General features: G+C 43.2%; 2 protein-coding genes across 2 annotated transcripts in view; one reads left to right on the top strand and one right to left on the bottom strand.

The window, feature by feature from the left end:
- Positions 1-4,401: 4,401 nt before the first annotated feature.
- The window catches only part of EXOC4 (exocyst complex component 4), a 718,447-nt gene continuing 699,196 nt past the window's right edge, over positions 4,402-23,652 (bottom strand). The window contains exon 18 of the mRNA XM_027573746.2: positions 4,402-5,917. Within this exon, the coding sequence (XP_027429547.1) occupies positions 5,680-5,917 (238 nt within the window). The 3' untranslated portion in view covers positions 4,402-5,679. The remainder of the gene's footprint in view (positions 5,918-23,652) is intronic.
- LOC113911311 (40S ribosomal protein S6-like) lies at positions 15,239-16,017 on the top strand. Its single transcript, XM_035723285.1, has one exon. It carries the CDS (start codon positions 15,239-15,241, stop codon positions 15,983-15,985), a length of 747 nt encoding a protein of 248 aa, XP_035579178.1. The 3' UTR covers positions 15,986-16,017.

Below are 23,652 nucleotides of genomic sequence, written 5' to 3'. Positions count from 1 at the left end.
CAGCCTGCGCCTAGCTCACAGTGCCCCCAGCAAGGCAGGACCTTGGGTGGGGGTGACTGTAAGGCATGCCTGTGGAGGCTGGACACTGTGGCAGGAGGCCCCCTCCAGATGACGCCTGGAGACACGAGACAGGACTTCCACATCTGGAGCAGCAGAGGGCGTCCGGAGCAGGGGTGGTGAAGTGATGAGGACGCAGAGAGGACGATTCTGTCTTCACCGCTGTTTTCCTGCTGTGCTTTAGCAGTGGAATGTTGACACAACCCAAAGGAAGGGAAGCCTCTTCCCTACCTCCCTACCAGGAAACCACAAAAAATTACTGCAGTTGAGGCGTTTGCTGAGAATGGTGAGTGGGAGCTCGGAGCCAGATTGGATTTAGAGGGAAAAAAAAAAAAGACATTTTTTTCCACTTCACTTTCTTAGATCAATTTATGAATTGCTTTTAGAGATCCCTGATCTGACATTGCTCAGCCTAGGCTGGAAGAGCAACAGCAAACTCAAACCCCGGGCAGAAGGCCATTCTGTCTGTTAAGGCCTGGTCCATGATGGGTCCTGGAGCCTTCAGAGTTTAATGAGATGTGCATGATACATGGGCAGGCAATGAGATGCCAAAACTCACTACCAGCTAAAAGGGAAGCAGACCCTGGAGGGCAGGTGTCCTGTGCTGGAGAGGGGGCTCAAACAATGCAGTGACAGAGTTTGAACTGCTGAGGTCTGGTGGCTTCAGGCTTTAAGTACAACAAGCAGCATCTGGGGCCCCGCCCGGCAGATCCCCGGGCTTTCTGGCAATGAGCCCTATCAAGGTGGTTGCGCTCCTACACCACATCCACAGAGCAGGTTTTCTAGATATTGGGTCAACAGCTCCTGTTGACCCAATAAAAAATATTATTAGATATGATGCAGATGTCATATTTATTATATGGCAGGTGTTGAACACCTCATTTACTCTATACAGCAACTGTGGGATAGGAGCTATTATTATTATTATTATCCCATTTCACAGATGAGGAAACTGAAGCTTAGGGCATTTAATAGTTTATACAACAGCAAACCACTTCTATAAGGCTGAGGTGACGTCCTGAGCCACGGTACAGAGGATTCTTTTTTTTCCCAAGATTTTATTAAATTCAAGTTAACATATTGTGTACTATTAGTTTCAGGGGTAGAGTTTAGTGATTCATCAGTTGCATAGAACACTGAGTGTTCACTACGTCAAGTGCCCTTCTTAATGCCCATCACCCAGTCACCCCATCCCCCCACCCAAGGTACAGAGGATTCTAAAACCTGAGCATTTAGTCCCCGCCCCCCAATGCTCCAGCCTTTGGTCCAGCTATGGGTCATCATCAGCCTCCAGCTGGCTGGGCCCAGCCCCTGGGCCAAAGGTTCTTGTGTTCAAGAATTTTGTAGATATATTTATTGGCCACTGGGAGCTGAGGAGCAGCAGAGGGGAGTGGGAAAGGCAGTCTTAAATTCAGTCTGGGAGTGGCTCCCTCTGGGGAGAACGTCACTTGGAGCTCAAATATAGCACGTGAGGGTCTCTCCTTTGCCCCAAGGGATGAGAAGAGAGGGGTGCCAAGCCTGAACTCTGGCGTTCTTAATGTGAGCCTTGGTTTCTTCTGCAAAGTAGGGATGATAAAGGTAACAGTCTCATAGGATTTTTTGAGGATTCATTGGGATAATGTGGTAAAGCATTTAGCACAGCATCTGACACATAGTAAGTGCTCAATAAGCGATATCTACAATAACATAATAGCAATCATAAAAATAGCAAAAACCAGGTGCTGTTTTCCTGATCGCTTGCAGTAAATACACTTGTGAAAGAAAGCTCAGCCTGGCAGGCGAGTGAATTTGGGATGAAGAGATGGCCAGTTTTTCTCCTCTTACGGTATGTATTGCAAAGTCAGCAGGAATCTGAGGCCGCGTTTCTGAAAGGGATGGAATATAATGGGAGCTACACTCACCCGACAGCTCCTAACCTCATCTTTTTTTTAAATTTGTATGGACACACATAAGCTGTATATACATTTAAAAAAAAAATACATGCGCAGCTTTTACAGGTCCCTGCATTCCCAGACTCCCAGGGACTCCCGCTCCAGGTGTGTGACTGTCCCAGCAATATCTTTAATTACAGACATGAGTCTTTGGCAGGGATGTCGAAGCAACCCCTCAAACCAGGCACCCCTCCTCAGACTCACACCTCGTCCCATTAGCAGAGTCTTCTCTCGTGTTTGCCTCTGAGTTCCCTTTTAAAGAGATTTCCAGCTCAATTCTAGTGGCTTTTGCCTCTCATTACACTTGTGATAATTAGCTATATCTCATTACAGCCCAGCCCCATTGGAAAAGGATTAGTTGTTTTCAGGTGTAAACCCGTGGTGGGCCTCTCACTACACCTCTTCAAAATTCCAGGCAGGCTGCCCGCCTCAACCAGATTAGGACAACTCCTTCCAGCTGTGTACACTTCATTACACCTTCCATTTCAGGAAAAGGCTCTGCTGTATTTCACATCCGGTCACACGCTTATTAATTATGCACTTCTTATAACAACCAGGCCTAATTAGGACAGAGCCGAGACCTTTGCTGAGCCAAGTCTTTCTTTGTTTTCTTCTTCTGGGTACCTCATTACCTTCCCTCCAAATTAGGCCCAATTTGTTTTACGTCCCTGCCCCATTAAGACAATTGCTCTCAGGTGTGTGGATTTCTGTACAAACTCTGCTTCTTCAAGCACAGTCTGGTTGATGGGGACACTCCTTGTTTTCCTATCGCCTCCCAATCCAAGGACAGCCTCTTGGCTGGGCTTCTCATCACATTTTGCCTCCGGTGGCGTGGAGACCAGCTAGGGCTTGTTGAAGACTGATACCCTCTGTTTTTTACTGTGAAATTTCTGTGCCCCGGCACGGGGAGACAGCCACAGCTGTGCTCCTGTGTGAGAATCTGGAAACCAATGGCCTCAGGCCGTTCACGGAACCCGGGAGGCAGGAATCCATTTGTTCCAACCACACATGGTCAAGGGGGAACTTCCAGGCTCTGGCTAGCCAGGGAGGGCCCAGTGAACAGTGAGATACAGTCCCGGGCTTCCAGAAGGGCAGAGCTCAGAAGCAAGCAGCAGAGAGTCAGGCTGAAGATGGCAGTCCTCAATCCCAGGAGATGTCTTCCTAAATGAAAGGGTGGTTTTGGTGGATTGAGTGGTAAATAAAAACCCTGGGGAGGGCAAAATTGGGATGGAAGTTGGGTAACTCTTTGTCGGACTGGAAGTATAAGCTCCACGTCCTAAGGGACTGCTTCTCTTGCTTGCCACTACATGAATCCCCTATCATTGTAACAGGCAATTACATCTTCTTGACTGAATGAATGCAGTAGCACTAAGACATCCATGGATAGGACTCGACAGGAAGATCATTGGGTTTGGTTGCCAATCCAACTTGGCTGTATTTGACTGTTTCTCCCCAAGCTATGTGAAACATAAATTAAGGATGGTCAGGCTGAGAAAACATTCAGGCAAGAATGAGGTCCTGGAGAGGCGCTGGGCTTCTGTGAATGGAGTCCTTCCATCTGCATCCATTTGACCATCCACTGAATAGGACACTGGCTGTCCTTGACCTGTTAGAAAAAGAGTGATGTGCCATCCTACAAAGAAATCTGTGCCTTGAATGTCTTGGACAGACAGGCACAGATCACTTTTTTGGTGCAGAACTGACATTTTTCAATCCTATCATCATTGTAAGCAAAGCAGGGATTCTATTTTCCTAAACGCTCCCCCGCAGCAGCCCATCTGCCATTTTCCTGCTGGTTCTCAGTGTTCTTGGCATTCTACTCACTCCAAACCCATGTCCCTTTCCACATCCAATAAAACTATCTTAAGCATTCACCAATTCCACCCCTAGCTCTTTTGGTATCCTTGTAACCACCCAGGGTTCTATACCTAGAGTGGAAGGAAGGAGAAAAGGTACCGAAGCGATGCTGGAAAGCTGTGGCCACTAAGAGGAGGCCTCCAAACTGAAGGGGTCGGCTCGAATTTCCCTCATCTCCCTTCTCCCGCCCCCACTTCTTGGGTAGACTACTTTCCTACGATGTTGTTTCCATGGTTTTCTCCTACATGGATTCAACTTCTTTCCAACCAGGCTTCTGAAGCACACAGATTTGCATAGAACACAGAACCCTCTGGAAGACCATCTTTCAGCTGCTTGCTGAATTCCCACTGTCAGTCCTGATTTCTAACTCAGCCCTGGGTGTACATCCGTTAGGGTTTGGTTAGAATCCAGTGCCCATACTCTGTCTTAAAGGTAGATAACGAGTGCCCTCCCTCATTGTCTAATATCTGCCCCTATGCCTAGCAGCATTTGGCACACATTAGGCCCTCAGGGAATGTTTGCTGAATAAGGAACACAAGAAAAACAACACACAACATTTCAGCTTCTCAAAACATTTTTTAATTTCCTGTTTTTCCCACCAAGACCAAAGCTGTACAAACAGGTATACAATTTTGGATCACCACAATGTGAGGCATAGCCGTGTATGGTTAAAGTCCTTTCTGCTCTCCTTTCCACATGTTTCTAAGGTGTGTCCCAGTCAGTGCCTTGCTTTCTCCTGTGACATATCAACCATGGGTAGCAGGAATGCTTGGAGACTTGGGGGGCGATGGCAGGGTTCAGTGTGCCAGGAGAGGTGAGCACCCAAACCACCTGGGAACACTTTAGAAATGGCCTCCGCTGGTGGGTGCACAGAGGTCGAATGTCATGCTGTCCCATCTTCTGTGCACTCAGCTGAGTGGACCAGGGCATCTTTCTAAGGTGAGAAAGACCTAGGGGCTCACATCGAGAGCAAGAAAGCATCTAAGAATCACATCCAAACAATGTTTAACTGAGAGTAAAAGTTCTCTACCCATTATTTTCTCTTGGAAAGTAGAGGTTAAAAAATCAAGAGGAGGGTGGACTGCCTTTCATTCTTCCATTTTTGTGATTAATTTGAAGGCTCCTGGTTTTGATGCAGCAGAAGTAAAGACGAAAAGGCAATACACTGACTATATTCTGTGTACAAGCAGCTGCACACAAAACTCGCCCAGGGACTGAGATAAAAGGACTTTTCCCCTAGCCCTGAAGAGGTCCTGTTTTGGTTAGGAAAACTTGTTGAAAATTACAGCCAGCTGAGAAGCCACTGATTTGATGTTGGCAATAGAGATAAAAAGCAATGCACATATGCTTATTTCACTAAATTGTAAACTGACAAGAGTCAAGAGAGTAAAAATCTACTCTTTGTGTAAGAGAACCCTATGGAGTGTTTTAGGAAGGGACTAAAGCTGAGGGAGCAGTCTGCTTTCTAAAGATTGTTGGGTAGTTGTAATTTGTGCATTCATTTTTTCAGAGTCCAATTTGATACAACCTTCCTCCCATCCCACCCTAGTCACTCAACCCTTTGGAATGGACTGCATTAGAGTAGACATTAAATCAAAACATTCTGTACTGCAAACTCCCGTTAGAGTTTATAGGAAAAGCCCAAGGTAAAGAGACAAAAAAAAAAAAAAAAATATATATATATATATATATATCCTCTTGTCTTCTCTCCACTAAAGTATCAGCGCAGAGAAAAGCAAGTCGGCTCCGAATATACCAAATAACATACCAGAGAAAGAAGCAAGTGTGACTGAGTAAACAAAAACAGCGCCCCCACCCCCAGCAGTGCGCTCGATTAAACCGTAGTTATTTTCTTATCCTTGGTGGCTTGCTTGATGGCAGCCTGCTCGCAAATGATCTCCTTGAGCCGCTGCAGCCTCATGTTCTGGGTGGTCTGGTCTCCCACCCCAGTCTGACTGCGGTGTAGCAAGGTCAGGGCGTGGATGTACTCTAGCTCCGTGTATTTCACGCCCTGGTCCACCACCAGGTTCAGGAGTTCGTCGGCCGTGTTGTATAACATCTCGTAATATTGCCTGAGGAAGAAAGAGGGGACACTGTTCACCATCTCCACTGTCAGCCATTTACGTGGTCTCAGTGGTGATGAATATGCTGTTTATAGATTACTTATTCCATAAGCATTTGTCGATCACTAGACATTGTTCTAGGTCTTATGAATATAATGGAGAACAGGACAAACACGATCTCTGTCCTCTTGGAGCTCAGTGGAGCTTTCTTCATGAGAATAAGTCTAAATGAAGGTTCCGGGAGAGCTCACATCTTTCAGGGTCTCCGTTCACTCAAGATTTGCCCTAATGTTATATTCACCTAGGGAGATCCAAAGAAAAACAAGTAGGGGCAGGACCAGGAAGGAGAGAAATAATCATCTGGCAGGCACTGCGAAAGCTGTTTTTGTCTTATTCAATCCCTCATTCATTTATTTATTCGCTGGAGGCTCTGTGAAATGTATGGTTTTCTCCTCCACAAGGTGGGATAATAATAGTACCTACCTCTTAGGGTTATTGGAAGAATTCATCCATATAAAGCACTTGGAATGGTGCCCGACAAACATACATGCTCCATAAATACTAGCTATTATTATTTGAAATAGTAATAATTAACAGGAATGTAATGATAGTAATGTAAGTATATAATGATGAGCAAGACATGGCCTCTCTCCTCAAATAGCTCAGAGATAAGTTGAAAAGATAATGAAAAGTAGGGAAATAATGATTGCGTTTCTGTTGACAAAGTTCATTTTCATGTACTGCGTCATTTAACCCTCACTACACCTAGGGAGCTATTAGTCATTTTTTTTCAGATAAGGAAACTGAAACATAGCCAAGTTACAGGACTTGTTTAGCATCCCAAAGAAGTGAGGGGCTGTGGCAGGATACGCACCCAAGTTTCTCACTCTCCTTCTTCATGGATACAGACAAGAATAATGCTCCACGTGACATGAAGGAAGTATAAATGTTATAAATTTATAGCAGAGGAAGGAGAAATCCCACCATGTTGAGGGGAAGGTGAAGATTCAAGGAAGACTTCATATGGGGTACAATATTGCCAGGCAGGGCTCCCAGGAAGGAAATTCTAGATTAAGGGAAAAGAGAAGAGCAGAGGCAAAGGCTCCTCCTGGGAAGAGGAATCTGGTTAGCCTGGGGAGTGTACGTGGACAGCAAAGTTGTGGGAAAAGGCAGATGAAGCCAGAAGGCAGATTGTTTGACATCAGGTTAGTTAAATTAATAAAGAACCTTAGACTTAGTCAAGTCAGTAAAGGACCTCCCTCCCTTACCCCCCAAGGTTCTGTTGAGAACAGAAGCACCATCCAAGTTGTGCTTCTGGAAAATTAAGGTGACAGCGGTACGCAGAATGGTCTGGGGGGGGCGGGGGATTAGCCATAATTCTCGTAAAAAGTTGCAGACTTGAGATCCATTTGGCTGCCAGACCATTTTCCTGGGTGGAGGAGAGAAGAGTAGTACCCATAAGAGAAACAGGCATTACAGTGAGTCTCCAATGCAGAGAGAAGATGGGGGAGATGGGAGTCAGGAAAGGAGAAGGCAGCCATTTACCCTTCTTAAAACTAACATTATGCCACCACTATCCCTCACGGAGTCTGCACTGAGGCTCAGACTTGCACGTTTACTACAAATTACCCAGGAAGTAAAGTTGAGTACAGGCTCTGGGCCAAGCGATGCTATCACAGCTGGTTAGGCAAAGAACAGAGAAGCCTTCCCAGGCACAGTTTACTTCCTTCTCTCTTCCTGACAGGAAAGGCAGCTCTGCCTCAATGGAGGGGCAGACCAAGGCAGAAGGCCCAAGGCAACTCCAGAGATGAAGGGATCTTGTGGACCTACCAGGATCACTGGACTTGGGTCTTGCATTTGTTTCTTGTTCATCAGGAACATCTTGATAAAAAGAACATCCTCTGGGAGAAGTAAGCTATCCTTATAGTAAGGAATATATTCTGGGAGCTCATAATTTCAAGAATATTGTATAAATTGTTGTTACAATGGGAATATGGTCAGTAAGGGCATTAGTGTCTTTTCACATGGCTAGTTCCTTTTCCTGCTCTGCTAAACCGCCTTTTCTAATTAACATACTCTTAAAAAAAAAAAAGAATATGTTTTCACAAATATTTCCTAAATAGTGGCAGGAATAATAAGTGCTCATCTTATACTGGCAAGTTTATGAGTGACTCCAGGCAGCGAAAAGGGTCAACATTCTTGTGTAGAGGGTCCTCTTGGGGCTAGTTTTCTGTAAATGAATGTTCACTTTAACTTCCTGGAACCACATATTTAGAAATCACTGGTCAAAGGTAACCTTGAATGTAGACAGAGGTACTTCTAACAGAAGAGGCAAATTAACTCTAGCCTGCAGACTTCTGGGAGCCCAGTAGCAGATACGGTCAGGAACTTTTCTGAAACTTCATGTTCAGCATAAAACCCATGTGAACTATCCATACTCCACAATACATCTGTTGTAACTTAAAAATACAAATTTTAAGAAAAACCTGATGCTGTAGGAAGATGCATCATATTTATCTGATGGCTTCACGTGTCCCTTGGCACACCTTGGCTCCCTCCCTGATACCAGCCCCTGTTTTGAGAAATGGAGCCCTGCATCATCTAATTTGGTTTCCCTCAGATGCACAGGTGAGGGAGAGAGCTACCCATTTAGGGAACTACCTAAGAACATCTTTTAAAACTTGCTCGAAAAGAATACATGTTCAAATCTAGACTTACCTAATGTAATGACAGAGAACTGGGGGCTCATGATTCTTTCAAAGCTAGAAGGGACATGATGGCTGCAGTTCTTGGCTGGTGGTTCTCCAGCTAGAAAGTGCTTGGGGGGCTTATGAAAAGTGCAGATTCCTCAGGGCCCACCCCAGCTACTGTGATTCCCAAAGGTCCAGAACCAGCTGGGACTCTGACCCAGAGTCTCTCTGGTGTGGGAAGAGTTACAGAACCATTCCCATCTCCTTGAGCCAAGGACCTAAAACCATTAGGGAAGGAGACAGAAGCAGTTTAAGTGGATGGTTATGCTTTTCACTGAGATTAAACCAAAAGAATTGGGTTTCTTTGTATTATGATGTTGATATTTTCATCATTTATCTTAAGAAGTGACATCAAGCCCATCTAACCAGATGAAATTGGATTTCTTTTGAAAAATCTGATGAATTGTTTCCAGGGATACTGGCTGGTTTTCTACAGAGACCACTGTTCCATGCTGGGAGCAAACAACAAAACAAAGATGCCTGGATTTCTAGTCCTGGATCCTCCAGTGTGGTAAGGGATAAAGGGTGAGCCACTTAAGTCCTTAATGTTTCAATATCCTCTGTGCAATGAAGACCTTTATAAATCCCAGAATGACACTCTGAAGTGGACTCGGAGACTAAAAGAGTCCTCAAGAGCCTCAGCGGAACACTGTCCCAGAATTGCAAAGCTGAGTTATTAAACAAAATCGATGGTGTATATATAAACAATAACTGATGGTGTATTTTCTGCAGTTAGGGAAAAAAATTACCCATAACCACGATGATACATTAGGTCATGAAGAAACATAAATATTTAAAGATGGAATGAAATTCATTCATCTTGCAGAATAGTACCCGGTAGCAAAGACAACACTAAATCAGCACAGCAACAGTTGTAATTGGAGGTAGAGAAAGGGTGTTACAAGGTGCCCCAAGGAGAAAATAGGAAACTGCCCCCAAACTGTACAATTAGAATGGGCCTCCATGATAAACACTGACACGCTGAAATGAAATCATGTAACCCAATTGGGATAAATAATTTACCAGCACTCACTGAAGCTCCAGGAAAATGAAAGCTTGATCTTTATCATCAAGCATTACAATAGCAGCCATGGTTTCCAGGCATCACGTTTTGTAGGAGACAGCACTTAGCTGCCCGGATGGGATCAGTGAACACACATTTGATTTAGGCCTTTTCTGGCTCATGACTTATACGGCAAGTCTCTTCAAAGCCCGTAACATTCAGGGGCCAACTGCCAGACGTGGACTAAGGATCCTATTCTGGAGACCAGAGTTCCAGGTCACCCTGATGGGTGCAGGTGGCTTCCTCCCATGGTTTCTCTCTCTGCTGTGTACCTTTGGGCAGCAGTTCCCACAGTGGCCTGAGTGTAGAGGGAGGCGGGTGGAGCAATAGGAGACAGGTGGGGGGTGTGTGTCTGTGTGTCACCTAGACTGGTCTCCTGCGCCCAGTCCAGAATCTGACAGAGTCCATACTTTGTTCTGGTGCAGACAGATTATGTTCTCATATCTTCTTCACGTTCCCTTTTGCAATGGGCTGTTCTTCCCTGTGTTTTGTTCTTCTTACTTTTTTAACGGTATTGAACTGTAACTCTTTCTCCCCATTGATGGCGTTGGCAACTATCTACACAAGTGAGGACAGGAAGGGCATGTTGGGAAGCTGGGCAGGGCTCCTCTTTAAAAGTTTTCAAATGGAGTTTATTTTATCTTTCTCTGGCTGGGAAATTAATATACATGTCATATAGACTATATGGACTCAACACAAAGATTAAACAGAAAAAAAAAAAGATTACTCCTACAAGTCCTTTATAAAGACATACCATATTTTTGCATTTCTTTCCAGTGTTTGTTTTCCATATGTGATGTTCTACCAATTTCTCTATTACAGTTGAAATATTTGGGTTGACAGACTATTGGACACTTTGTTTCCAATTTTATTTTTTTTTTAAAGATTTCATTTATTTATTTTGAGAGAGAGAGACAGCATGAGTGAGGGGGACGGGCAGAGGAAGAGGGAGAGGGGGAGGGAGAAGCAGGCTCCCCGCTGAGCAGGGTGCCTGTACAGACATGAGGCTCAATCCCAGGACCCTGGGATCATGACCTGAGCCGAAGGCAGATGCTTAACCGACTGAGCCACCCAGGAGCCCCTTTGCCTCCAAGTTTAAACACTTTCTTTCCTGAGGAGAGATTCCAAAGCAGATTTAGTCAAAGATAAGGATAGTATTTAGGACTTGGGCAATGCTGCCAAACTGCTTCCTAAAAAAGTTGCATCAATTTTTCTTCCTACCAACAACATAGGACTGCACCTACCTCCTCATATTCTCTTAACATACGTGAAGTTAAACCATTTTTCACCTACTTACTGGTTTTTAATGTACATAGGTCTGTGTGTACGTATAAGCAAATTGTTGATACCTTTGTATATTTTGAGTATAAGTGCTCTTCTTATTTAAGAGCTCTTCAGAAATTTCCATAAACAAGAAGCAAGGACCATTCTAGTCTCTCATCCCTGGTTCTACCTCCCACTCTGCCATACTCATCATAAAAGTTATCACTGCATCTCTGAAAGCTACTGCACACAGTTTCAGCTCTCTTCTTTGTAAATTGAGGAAAGCAAGCCCCGATAAAACCAGCTATTCCCACACAGCAACTGTCAATTTTGGACCTGCAGGCAGTCTCGAGAGTCTGGGGGTGGGGATGGAAAGAAGGTGCTAACTGGGGGCTGTCCACAGTCCGTGGGGAAAGCTTTGCCATCTGCCTCCCTTTACAGGGTGGGGTCCAGAGTCCTAAATCCCTGAAGGAAAACTGTATTTTCCATGGCTACCTAGTTATGTCTCATGCCGGGTGTGAGAACCTGTCTTGATTGAGGTACTATTAATAATAATGTCTAAATTTTAGGTGCACTGCCATATTCAACCCTTTGACGTAGCTGCTGCAATCATCCACGCTGCACAGATGAGCAAACTGAGCTATCTGTCTAAGGCCTCAAAATCAAGGACTTTGAACCTGTACTCCCTCCAAAGCCACTATAATATGGACATGATGGAAGCTGTAAAAAGCAAAAGTACTAACTGCAAAGAAAAGTTGTAGAGCAAATTTTAGTCCTGATTCAGGCAATAGGGACAAAATAAAATCCACATACGAACTCAACTCTCTGCCTTCCACTGTAATGGAACAAGCCAGTATTTCGGCAATTCAAAATTCATTTACACACTTTGTAGTTATATTTGAACAGCACTGGATTTGATCTGGGAATTCAGCACTCTAAAACAAATAATGAAGTCATGCTGTCGAGTCAGCATTCAAAAGTCACAGAAATGAAAAAAAAAAGTTACAGAAATGAGTTTTGGCTTTTTCATTTTGTCACCTATTTCTTGCTTTTTGCCCCTTTCCAAGCGGGTAACGGGCAAAGTGACCTTTATTTCCAAAAGCTGGCTGCCCTTCTGACTGATTACTTCCTTGAGGAAGAGGGATAATTAAGCAATGTCATTGTAAAGGCTTTCTCATCTAGTCCTTCCTGAGGTAATGAAAGTAATAATGTCAACAAGAGAATTGGGTTCTGGAGTAGACTTCTCAAATGTAAATTCTGAAGGAGGAAAATTTTACCTGAATATAACTTAGTATTGACAGTAGCCCCCCACATTCTTTTTAGCCAACAGCTGCAGCATTTTGAGAACGTTAATCAAAAACCCAGTAGTAGATGGGTCACTAAATTGTTGGATAAAACATTCAACTCTTGTTTTTCTCTGTTCACTCAATGGCGTCCATGGTAATAAGCAGGGAAATGGAGAAAGAGAAAAGAAAGGAACTGAATAATCCGTAAACTAGATAATCATCCCATAAATAATTAAGAGGTAGTTATAGCAGAAAGACTTAAAGAGAAGTAAATCCTCAAGAGATCAACTGAACTCAGATTCTGGTTAAATCTTTCACTCCCCGCTAACTAGTTGTGTGACCCTGGGCAAAGGCTGTCGGCTCTTTGGACTTCTGCTTCCCATATGGAAAACAAAGAGGTCAGACCAGATGCTATTTAAGCATTTTTGGATTTTAAAACTTTTATAGTGTCCTCCACTTGCTCCTTTAAAAACCACAGGCTTCCATCAGAATTAGCTGATGCTGATTTTCCCTGAACCGTAGTAGGTGAGACGCTGCACTGATTGATTTGGAAACATTCTGAACAAGTGTAAACTTAGCTTAGATGTGTACTTTCCAGACCAATAATAAAATGGATGGCAATCCTGTGTGTCAGAAGAATAAATTAGTTTATTAAGAAATATAATATAATTGCTCTCATTTGTCTTCCCCTTCAAAGAGCTTAGAGTTTAATACAGACATGATTGAAAATTCTAATTTGAAATCGGGGAAATTATTTCCATTTTGGGAATGAGAAAACTAAGGCAGAGAAAAGCGAAATAATTTTCAGAGAGGTAGGGGCAGAATTAGATTTATGTTCTATAGGGATGGTTTTTAACATTCCTGACAACAGACTGGGTGCAGATTTTTGTTCGGATCAGGGGATTCCAGAAGAGAAGTGTGGTCGTTAGAAAAGACAGCATAGAAATTCCCTCAGCTGGTGGCAGTAGAAAATCATTCAAGAGGAAGTCAGAGCCTGAGAATCTGCTGTGCTAAGGCTTGTGCAGGCTTGAAGGGGCATCTACCTACATCTTCTTCATAGAAAGGGGCACACACACACTGCCTTCATGGACAGCACTATGCTTAAACCGCAGTTACCTGCTGGCCAAGTTCTGATAACCAGCACGCTTCAGTAGTAATGGCAGGTGTCTCTCCTGAGGAGATGTTAAAAGGTAAAGTTGGCTGTGTTCATCCTTCTTGGGAACGTACCCTGATATTTTTGATAGCAGCCTCCAGAGCCTTGCTTTATTTCTCTTCGGAAAACACAACCACTCAAAACAAAGGAATTCCTTGGAGATCCACCACTTTTGAGATGATGACCCTCTCCCAAGCTCACTGATAATCCCTGAAATGGGAAGAAAATTTCTTCTGGTTCCCTCAGCTAGAAATTTTGCTCCCCACCTTCGCAACACCTTCTAAATTTATAATATCTGTGGCTGAAATTTCCTCCTCAACAACTTAAGGATTCATATGTCACTCTCTGCTCCATCAGATAATTTTTTAAATTAAGTTTTCTACAGCAGAGCTAAAGGAAGATCTGCATTTTAAATTCAGTGCAATTAAAACTGTGTCTCTTTGGTCTGGTACTGCCTTCGGTCAAACCCCATTTGTATGAATAATTACTCAGTCCATTAAGAAGTCTGCTCAACTCCTCTCCCATTTTGAAGGTTTTAATAAATATTGATCAGGCACATTTCTGTTTGCCTTGCCAAAGCAATTCTGATGGATTCATCTTCTGATGTTATCAAATAATGAAATATGAAAGAGTGAATAGAATTTCCCTCTTGTTCTGTGATTTTTATTTAGGTCCTTCATTTTACTTTCATAATTGTGTTTGTCTCATACTCCTGTAAACGTTCTTTTGATTATCAAAAGGTGAATCCAGGTTAAGGAGAGTTATGCTGTGCTGAATATCACTTTAGAGAGTTTTTTCAATTTAAAAAAATAATTTATCGAAGATCATAGGTTGATAAAAGGAGATAGTATTATGTACTTTGGTGGTCTCAAAGCTACATATTGTTTACCAATTAGCACAAGGCCCTTATACTGTATATTATCTATATTTCCCAGATTAGCCATCTGGGAAACGGTTGCTGACATATGCAGAACAAAAATAATTCAGAGGCCCTATGGCTTTTTCAGTTTTAAGCATTTATCAACTTCTCAATAAATAATGCAAAGGATTTCTTCAAAGGAAAATCTAGTATTATTATCACTAGTACTTAGGAAGCTCTAATAACATCTTAAAAGTTAATACAGTAATGCGCCCTTATCCACAGTCTTGTTATCTGTGGTTTCAGTTATCCGTGGTCAACCATGGTCCACAGCCATGGTCCATATGACTCTCCTCTTGACGCATCACTAATAGCAGCCTCATGCTACATCACATGCCTACGTCATTCACCTCACTTCATCTCATCACGCAGGCATTTCATCATCTCCCACCATCACAAGAAGGATGAATACAAGATATTCTGAGAGAGACCACATAACTTTTCTTATAGTGGATTGTTATAATTGTTCTACTTATTATTAGTTACTGTTGTTGATCTCTTACTGTGCCTAATTTGCAAATTAAACTTTGCCAAAGGTATTATGTATAGGAAAAAGATAGTATACATAGGGTTGAGCACTATCCGTGGTTTTAGGCATCTGTGGCGGGGTCATGGAAGTCATTCCTTGCACATAAGGGGGGTGGACTACCATTTAACAGAGAAAATTACAGAGGTATAGTCCTTGGCTTCAAGAAGCTTCTTTTATCTACACTTTAAAAAATACAACCCAGACCCAGATCAAAGGTATCTAGGACACTAGGTAAATACTTTACAGCAAAATAAATCTGGGCTTGCCAGCCAGCCTGCCCATTCTGCTCCTCTCTCTTGGTATGTGGTAAAGAAGAAAAGACTTGGCTCTTTTTCGTGGCGCCTCGGAGGCGGTAGGCTGCTTCAGGATGAAGCTGAACATCTCTTTCCCAGCTACTGGCTGCCAGAAACTCATTGAAGTGGACGATGAACGCAAATTTCGTACCTTTTATGAGAAGCGTATGGCCACAGAAGTTGCTGCTGATGCTCTGGGTGAAGAATGGAAGGGTTATGTGGTCCGAATCAGTGGTGGCAATGACAAACAAGGCTTCCCCATGAAGCAGGGTGTCTTGACCCATGGTCGTGTCCGCCTGCTGCTGAGTAAGGGGCATTCCTGCTACAGACCAAGGCGGACTGGAGAGAGAAAGCGCAAATCTGTTCGGGGTTGCATTGTGGATGCCAATCTCAGTGTTCTCAACTTGGTCATTGAAAAACAAGGGGAGAAGGATATTCCTGGACTCCCTGATACTACTGTGCCTCGTCGCCTGGGGCCCAAAAGAGCCAGCAGAACCCGCAAACTTTTCAATCTCTCTAAAGATGATGTCCACCAGTATGTTGTGAGAAAGCCCCTAAACAAAGAAGGGAAGAAACCTAGAACCAAAGCGCCTAAGATTCAGCGTCTTGTTACTCCACGAGTCCTCCAACACAGACAGCGGCGTATTGCTTTGAAGAAGCAGCGCACTAAGAAAAATAAGGAAGAGGCTGCAGAATATGCTAAACTTTTGGCCAAGAGAATGAAGGAGGCCAAAGAAAAACGCCAGGAACAGATTGCCAAGAGACGGAGGCTGTCCTCTCTGAGAGCTTCTACCTCTAAGTCTGAATCCAGTCAAAAATGAGATTTTCTATGAGTGACAAATAAATACGATCAGACATCAAAAAAAAAAAAAAAGCAGAAGAAAAGAGTTGGAGGGCGCTAGACAAGGAACAGAAGCCAAGAATAGGATTCTGCTCCAGTGACTACCAGTTAGTGATGGGATGGAGATGTGAAGGGGTAACTGGTGTTGGGTTTCCGTATTTATAATATGGAGATCCTTCTCTACCTGTAAGTGTTTGGGGAGAAAGGTCAGTGAGGATAGGCATGGACTACATGGCTTCGATGGAAGAACTTGCCATTAGAATATTCCAGTAGCTGCCAGTTAGTTCTGTTCTTTAGCCACTGACTCTGCCCCTAGCCAGCTACCTCACAAGTGTGTTTAGACAAGGTCTGGGTAGAGCTGAATGGATAGTTCACTGCAAGCCATCATCACTGCTGGGGAGCCTAGATGCAAGAACTGCTATTCAGCTATCAGTTGGCTAAGTTACTTAAACCCTTACTAATGATTTTTGGTCTTAGTTAGGGACCCCAGCACACTTCTCGATACTGTTATAGGGGATTTCTCTACTTTGCTGAGACCAAAAAAAAAAAGTATCTTTTAGGACTGAAGGGCCAGAAAGAAAAATGGGTTTGTCAGAGGAACAAAAAAACCCCAGCAGATTTGAAAAGCGTGAGCATATGCAAATCAGCAGGTCCCAATGGCAAATACTCCAGGGTGTTATTTATTTACTAAATCCTCAGGTTATTTACAGAAGCGAGAAAACCTAAATAAACCAAAGCTACAAAATGGGCCACCTGAGATTCAAGGACATGTGACTCAGAATTGATGTCAATTAGAAAAATGATAGACTAAATCACAAAGAGCTAATGGAAATATGTACATATCCAGCAGGGTTTAATTACAAACCCAAATACTCTGACAAATGTGATGGATAGCTTTGGGTAGCAATGTGAATTTGGTGGATGAAAAGACCACTGTGGCTGATATATATTTGGATGTCAGTGAACCATTTTATACAGTGCCTCTAAAAAAAATATAACTAGCAAAATGAATTTATTTTGAATGGCTACCCCTGATAGGACACAGCCTGAAGAACAAACAAAGGGTAATGATAAAGGCAAATCAACAAATTCAGAGAGAAAGCATCTAGTGAACCCTGAGGGCACTGGCTTATAACTGATCTCACTTAATACCTTAATTAATGTGCGAGCACATACAGGTGCCGCAAAGGGCAAATGTTACTAAATGGGGAAGGGCTGTGAACAGCAACAAAGAAAGAGAAAGAATGTAAAGGACTCCAGAGAATTCAGAGTTAGGGGCAGAAAACAATGAAATGAGATACATGTTGGAAAAACCCAAGAGAATTTCTCTAGAAGAAATTCTGCCCCTCTATATTTTACAGTGGGGAGAAACCTTAGAACAGCACTGGTGAAAATGGTTCGTGAGGGTGTGTGTGTGGGGGGGGGGGGGGCAGTGTAAGCACATGGAACCAGAGAATTTTCTTACTACCTGTAAAAAAAAAAAAAAAAAGTACCAGTTATAGGTCAAGGAGGTGATGATAACCCCCCTTTGTTGTGCTTCATAGTTCTGTATTGCTTTATACCCTAAGCCAATTGAAAGAAAATCAGAAAAGAGCATCAAATGGGATTAAAGGGAGAGAAGATTGGAGGAAATTAGAGGATTAAAAGAAATTCCGTCCAATGTTTGTTCCAATGTCAGCTTATGAATGAGCGAGGTTTTCCCTGACCACCTTCTCGAAAATGATCCCTGCCCCACTTACCAAGCTTTGTCCTCTTACTGAGCTTCACTTCTGGTTAGCATTGATCATCTAAACATAAATATGTATTAAAAATGTCTTCTGGGGACAGTTATATTTTTATGTTATACGTATTTTAAAAAATGTATGTACATATAGAGACACAGCGTCTTAGAGTGGTTAAGATCATGGACCCAGGAGCCAGTGACCTAGGTTTGAATCCTAGTTCCATCTCTCACTATTTCTATGCTCTTGGGCAATTTACTAATGTCTCTGTGACTTCTTTTATTCATCTGAGCAAGGAAATAGTAATACAGGGTTGTTAAAAGGGTCAAATGATGAAGAAGAGTGGCTGGGACGGAGTTAAGTGTTGTGTAAGTATTTACTACATGAATGTCTGCCGCCCACTCCCAGAACACAGGGGCTGTGATAGGGTTGGATTCTGTCTCACTCCTTATATTACCCCCTGGACCGAGAATAAGACATCTAGTGGGTGTGGAATCATGAAAAGGAATGAATGACTGAGAGAGCCAACAGTCAGTCCCTCTCATTAAGTGACAGAGGACAAAGTAAAAAGCAGTCTGTGATTCTTTGACACTGAGTGGGGAGGAACTATGAATAAAATAGCTGTTCCATGTAAAAGGCAGAGGGGTCTTCCGACACAGCTCCAGGAGGGAGATGTGGAGCACCTCGGTGTGGGCCAACTGGTTGCAAATAAAGAAGGGGAGGACAGAGGGAAGAGATCCATTTCTGGCTTATGATGTGCAATCCTCCATCTTTTCTTTCATTCTCTGGTAGAATTAGACGCGAATCCCACAACTTTTCTCTGATGCATGTGACCTTGGACACTTCTTGGTTTGTCCAAACTTCAGTTTCTTGATTTATACGTGGGGTAGGTAATGTAACATCACAAGTTAAGTTTGAGGATTACATCAAATGACATGGTAGGACACCTGTCGTGTACAAACGGTAGCAATAACAGCTAACTTTTATTTAATACTTACTATGGACTCTGTACCGGCCCTGTATATGGTATGTCTTTGGATCTTCAGGATCGTATGAGGTTATCATATTCTCCTCACTGAAATGGTTTCTTACTAATCCTTTCCTTGTGCCTCAGCAGAGGGATTTCTTTTCTTTCCTTTTTCTAAGATTAACCGTCTGCCTTTGATCCCAACGCTGTTAGGACCCTGTTAGGGTTTTGTTTTTGTTTTGAACTCTTGTATCTAGTATCTACCCCTTTCCCTGGTTCTTTCATGTCTGCCTTCAAACATCCTTATAGTTTCTCCTCTTTTGAAAACAAAAAACAAGAAACAAAAAACCTCAAATCCAAACAACAAACCCCAAGACCTTCATGCAATCCTCTGTCTACTCTCTCATCTTGTTTTTTTTCTCCTTTTCATCATGAAATTTCTTGAACAAATCATTTGTATTCACTGTCTCTCCTAAAGCCTCCATTTTGTCTGAAATTACATTTAAAAAAGTCACCAATGACATCATAGTAGATAAACACAATGGCTTCTACTTAGTCCTCTTCCCCTTGATGGTTTTTCCATTCTGAACTCAACTCTCTTTAAGCCACGTTACTAGGTCCTTCTCCAGCTCCCTCAGATTCTTCCATTTCTTTCTTGGCTCCTCTTCTGTCTGTTCACTGCAGGCATTCCTCACAGACAGGCCTGAGCCCTTCTCCTCTCTCTGCTTCCAAAAGTCTTAACTTGTGCATGAGATGTTCTTCCTCAAGATCTGGTCTCTCAACAGATCAAAGCTTCATTTTCACGGGTTTCCAGACATTTCTACTAGATGCCCTTATCAGGTGCCTAACTTCCAAAGTTTGCAAAACCTCAAAATATCAATGTCAGTTTTGACTCTTGTCTGATCGTCACCAGGTGTAACAACTTTTATGCTCCTTGCTTATCTCCAGTCTCATTACCGCAGATCGAAGTCTCTTCTCAGTAGGTTATGACAACTATCTCCTACTGGAGTCTCTCATGCTCACTCACTCGCCCAGACTAATCTTCTCTGGTTCCAACCAGATCAGATTACTATTCTGTATAAAACAAACAAACCCAAAACAAAAAGACTTGTGTGTTCACTGGTGTCAACAGCATCAAGTCCCCAAACTTCTAACGCTGACATCCAAGGTGGCCCCCATTCCACCCTTTCTTCCATTTTCCCCCTGCATCAACCTTCTATTTAAGCCAAACTGAGCTAGTCAATGTCCCTAGAACATACTTCGTCCTTTTTGGCACTGGACTTATGTATCAAAGCCTAAATAAACCTCAAGACTGATGAAATCTCTTTCCTCTATGAAGCTCTCCTCCGAACAACTTCTTTCTTCTCTGTTACTGCACGGGTCCCCCATTTAACATGTGACTTTCTGAGCAGTATCTGCTTTTGAAAGAGGTTAGTGATAAAAGAAAAAAAGTTACTAGGGTCTAACAGGAGGCTACGATAGTACGTACCACATCGAGTGTTAGGAGGATTTATTGAGCTAAAACCTGTAAAGTGCTTCAAACAGTGCCTGGCACCTAATATACAAGTGTTTGTTAAACAAGCAAAATAAAAGGTCCAAAAAGGCATATAGTACTAAGCCTTTTTTTCCCACTCCTGTCTCCTAGCTATCCACCCTGTTTCCTTTCCTAGAGCCCATCACCGTTACTAGTTTTCTGGGCATCCTTCCAAATACATTTTATACATACCCCAGCATAGTTTTGTGTGTGTGTGTGTGTGTGCATGCGCATGAGTGTGTCTGAGCATGCGCGCGCACGTACATTTAAAGAGAAATGGTGTTTACATGCTCTTCTGCACTTGGCTTTTCCCACTTAACTATATACCTTGGAGATGGTTCTACTTCAGTATATTATCGACCTGCCTCATTCTTCTTAATGGCTGCGGAAGATTCAATTGTTTGGATGTACCATAATACATATTTATTATCTTCTCCCAGAATGCAGGCTTCCTGATGACAAAGCCGATGTCTCATGACTCTCTGTAGCTTCCTCAGTGCTGATATAGTGCCTTTCAAAACCATTCTTTGTTTATTTGCTCAACAAACATTGAAGCATCAATTACGCATCAGGTAGTCTCTAACAGGACTAAGATGTATATAATCATACATAAAATTCTAAATTAGGAGTACGGCCATCATCTTATTTGATCTCTTGACAACCACACACAACAGGCTTGATAACCTTAGCCTGGCAGATAAAGCGAGAATCTGAGGAAAGGTCACAAATCTTCATGGACTGACAGTGGATTCCAAGCCTGGTCTGTGGGATTCTCCACGGGGATTCTGGGAACACCGGTGACTGAGAGCGTCCTGCTGCAGGGCAAGAATTTAAGCCAGATTCTTCGTTTACAATGGGGATTTGAGTCTGGGGAGGGTGTCTGGAGGGATATGAGGTATAACAGGATATAATTAACCCTGGGGAAATTCGTTCTGAGAGTCTGCGGAGAAAATCCGGCATGGAGGGGCAGAATAGCAATTTTTTTAAACTGGCCTTTTCCATATAAAAAGACTAATGTGAGACTGTTCAACAATGCCGTTCTCCTAAGTCTATAAATAAAGAAAAGGGTGTTTGATGGGGAAAATATATATAGCATTTGCATTCTTTTTGTAGGAAGAAAAAAGTATCAGATTTGAAAAACTTCCCAGAAAGGGCACCTTATAAGAGAAAGGTCTTTGAGCGCGGTTAATACCTCTATTTAAATGCTAATGCTAACCTATAGCTCTGGACCACACAAAAACGAAAGTTTTTCAAAGACCATAAAGCGAATTTAAAATGAAAACTGAATTTCCCGAATAAAAGATTTTTTATTTTGGCAGAGAAGCGAATACACGGAATTGCACGAGAGGAATACGCTGCTGATCAGGATAAAAACCGCCTGGCAAAACGACAGTGGGCCAGACTAAGTGGCAGGGACAGGGGGCTGCCTCTGTCACAAATCAGGGTTTCCCCTTAAAAGACTTCACTTTGGAGCTCAGCGTTTGCCTCAAATTGCACCTGATGGAGGGTGTGGCTCCCCGCTGCCCCCTGCACCAGCCGGTGTGGAGGGAGCCTTGGTGTTTGGAAGGAAAGCTGGAGCCCTGGGCAAGGAGGAGGCTCACAAGGTGGGGGAGGCCACTGGGCCCAGAAGAGTGAGGAGGACACAGAGTGCACAGCACGGCGCTCCTGGGAGGTTTAGTGTTGCTTTATTTCCCATGGGAACCAACAGTCATGAATGCAGTGACTGAGGCCCGGTGGCAGCAGGAAAACGTCTGTTCTGAAATCCGAATACGGCATAGCCTGCGAGAGACCACATGGTCCATGTGGGTGTGCAGGGACAGCCACTCAGAAGACTAACATTAAACACAATCAGCAAGTACCTGGGGGTGGGGGTAATGACGAGGAACGGGGCACACAAGGAGGCCTCTAGGCTGATTCTAACAGTGTGCGTTTTTAGGTGGGTGATGGTCACATGGTTGTAGCCACGCTCTATAAGTAAGTCTGGTAGTTTACTGTACGTACGCAGGTTATATCTCAATAAGAGCCTATTACCTTCCTCCCCCACCCACTTAAAAAACAGAAAAGAAAATGAGAGCAGGCGATAGGCCAGGAGTTGGGGTGGGTACGTGGAGACTTTTCAACTCAACCTCGCATCCTGACGTTACGACAAATGCTGATTTTATGAACTTTAAAAACATTACGGGGGTAAAAGATGCTAGTCACAAAAGACCACATGTTACATGATTCCATTTAAATGGTATATCCAGAAGAGGCAAAGCCACAGACAGAAAGGGGACTAGTGGCTGCCAGGGGTGGGAGTCGGGAAACGAGGAGTGCCTGTGAATGGATCCAGGGTTTCTTTTTGGGGTGATGAAAATGCTCTCAAATTATCTAGTGATGATGGCTGCCCAGCCCTAGACCACACAAAAACCCCACATGAACCGCACACTTTAAAAGGGTTAATGTTTATAGTATGTAAATTATATCTCAAGCTGTTATAAAAATGCTAATTTTATGAACTACAACCCTGACTTCTTTAACTATACTGATGATGTACACCCACAGCCGATAGTGTTGTGAAGACTGATCCATTAATCAAGATATTTGCTGCAGTTCAATGTTCGCCTGGGACATTTGCAGAAAAGACTCCGTCAGCTGACAGATATGGAAACATTTTCACCAGCTCCCATTTCCACCAAGTTCCCCTGAAATGTACCAAAGCCGTTTCTCAGGGCTCCATACTTTCATAGGTCCTCCCATGACCCCTACCTCTAACATCTTTGCACTGAATGCCTCTGAACTCCCTCTATTCGTGTACGTCATTGTCAAGAAAAGTTTATGACAACTAATAATGAATAACCCTTACTGGAAAAATAGGTTAGAATTGGGAAGAGTTTTATGCACGTGATTATGGAGTAACAGAAATATAACCGAGGGGTGCCTGGGTGGCTCAGTCGGTTAAGCAACTGCCTTCAGCTCAGGTCATGATCCCGAGGTCCTGGGATGGAGCGCCACAGCAGGCTCCCTGCTCAGTGGGGAGTCTGCTTCTCTCTCTCCCTCTGCCCCTCCCCCCAACTCATGCTCTCTTTTCTCTCTCTCTCTTGCTCTGCACGCTTTCTCAAATAAATAAGTAAAATCTTTAAAAAAAAGAAATGTAACCGAGCTGAAGATTCACAATTGATTATATTAATGTGTTGTTAAGGGCAACAATTAGTATTTATTTAACACTATATGCCAGATGCTTTCCTGGTCTCCTGGATTTCAACCTCACAGCTGGAGCTCACAAAGGCTAAATACCTAAGGTCACCTGGTTAGTTAACCACAGCCTGACTGAACTCCGCTTGCATGATAATACCCTACCCTAGCTTACCTCATCCAGATCATTCCAGAAAAACTCTGAAATTGGGACGCGAGAAAATAGTTTACACTCGGGAGCAAGCCTGGGG

This window comes from Zalophus californianus, chromosome 12 (assembly GCF_009762305.2).
Source record: "Zalophus californianus isolate mZalCal1 chromosome 12, mZalCal1.pri.v2, whole genome shotgun sequence".
Taxonomy (NCBI): domain Eukaryota; kingdom Metazoa; phylum Chordata; class Mammalia; order Carnivora; family Otariidae; genus Zalophus; species Zalophus californianus.
This window is presented reverse-complemented; position numbering and strand designations above follow the sequence as displayed.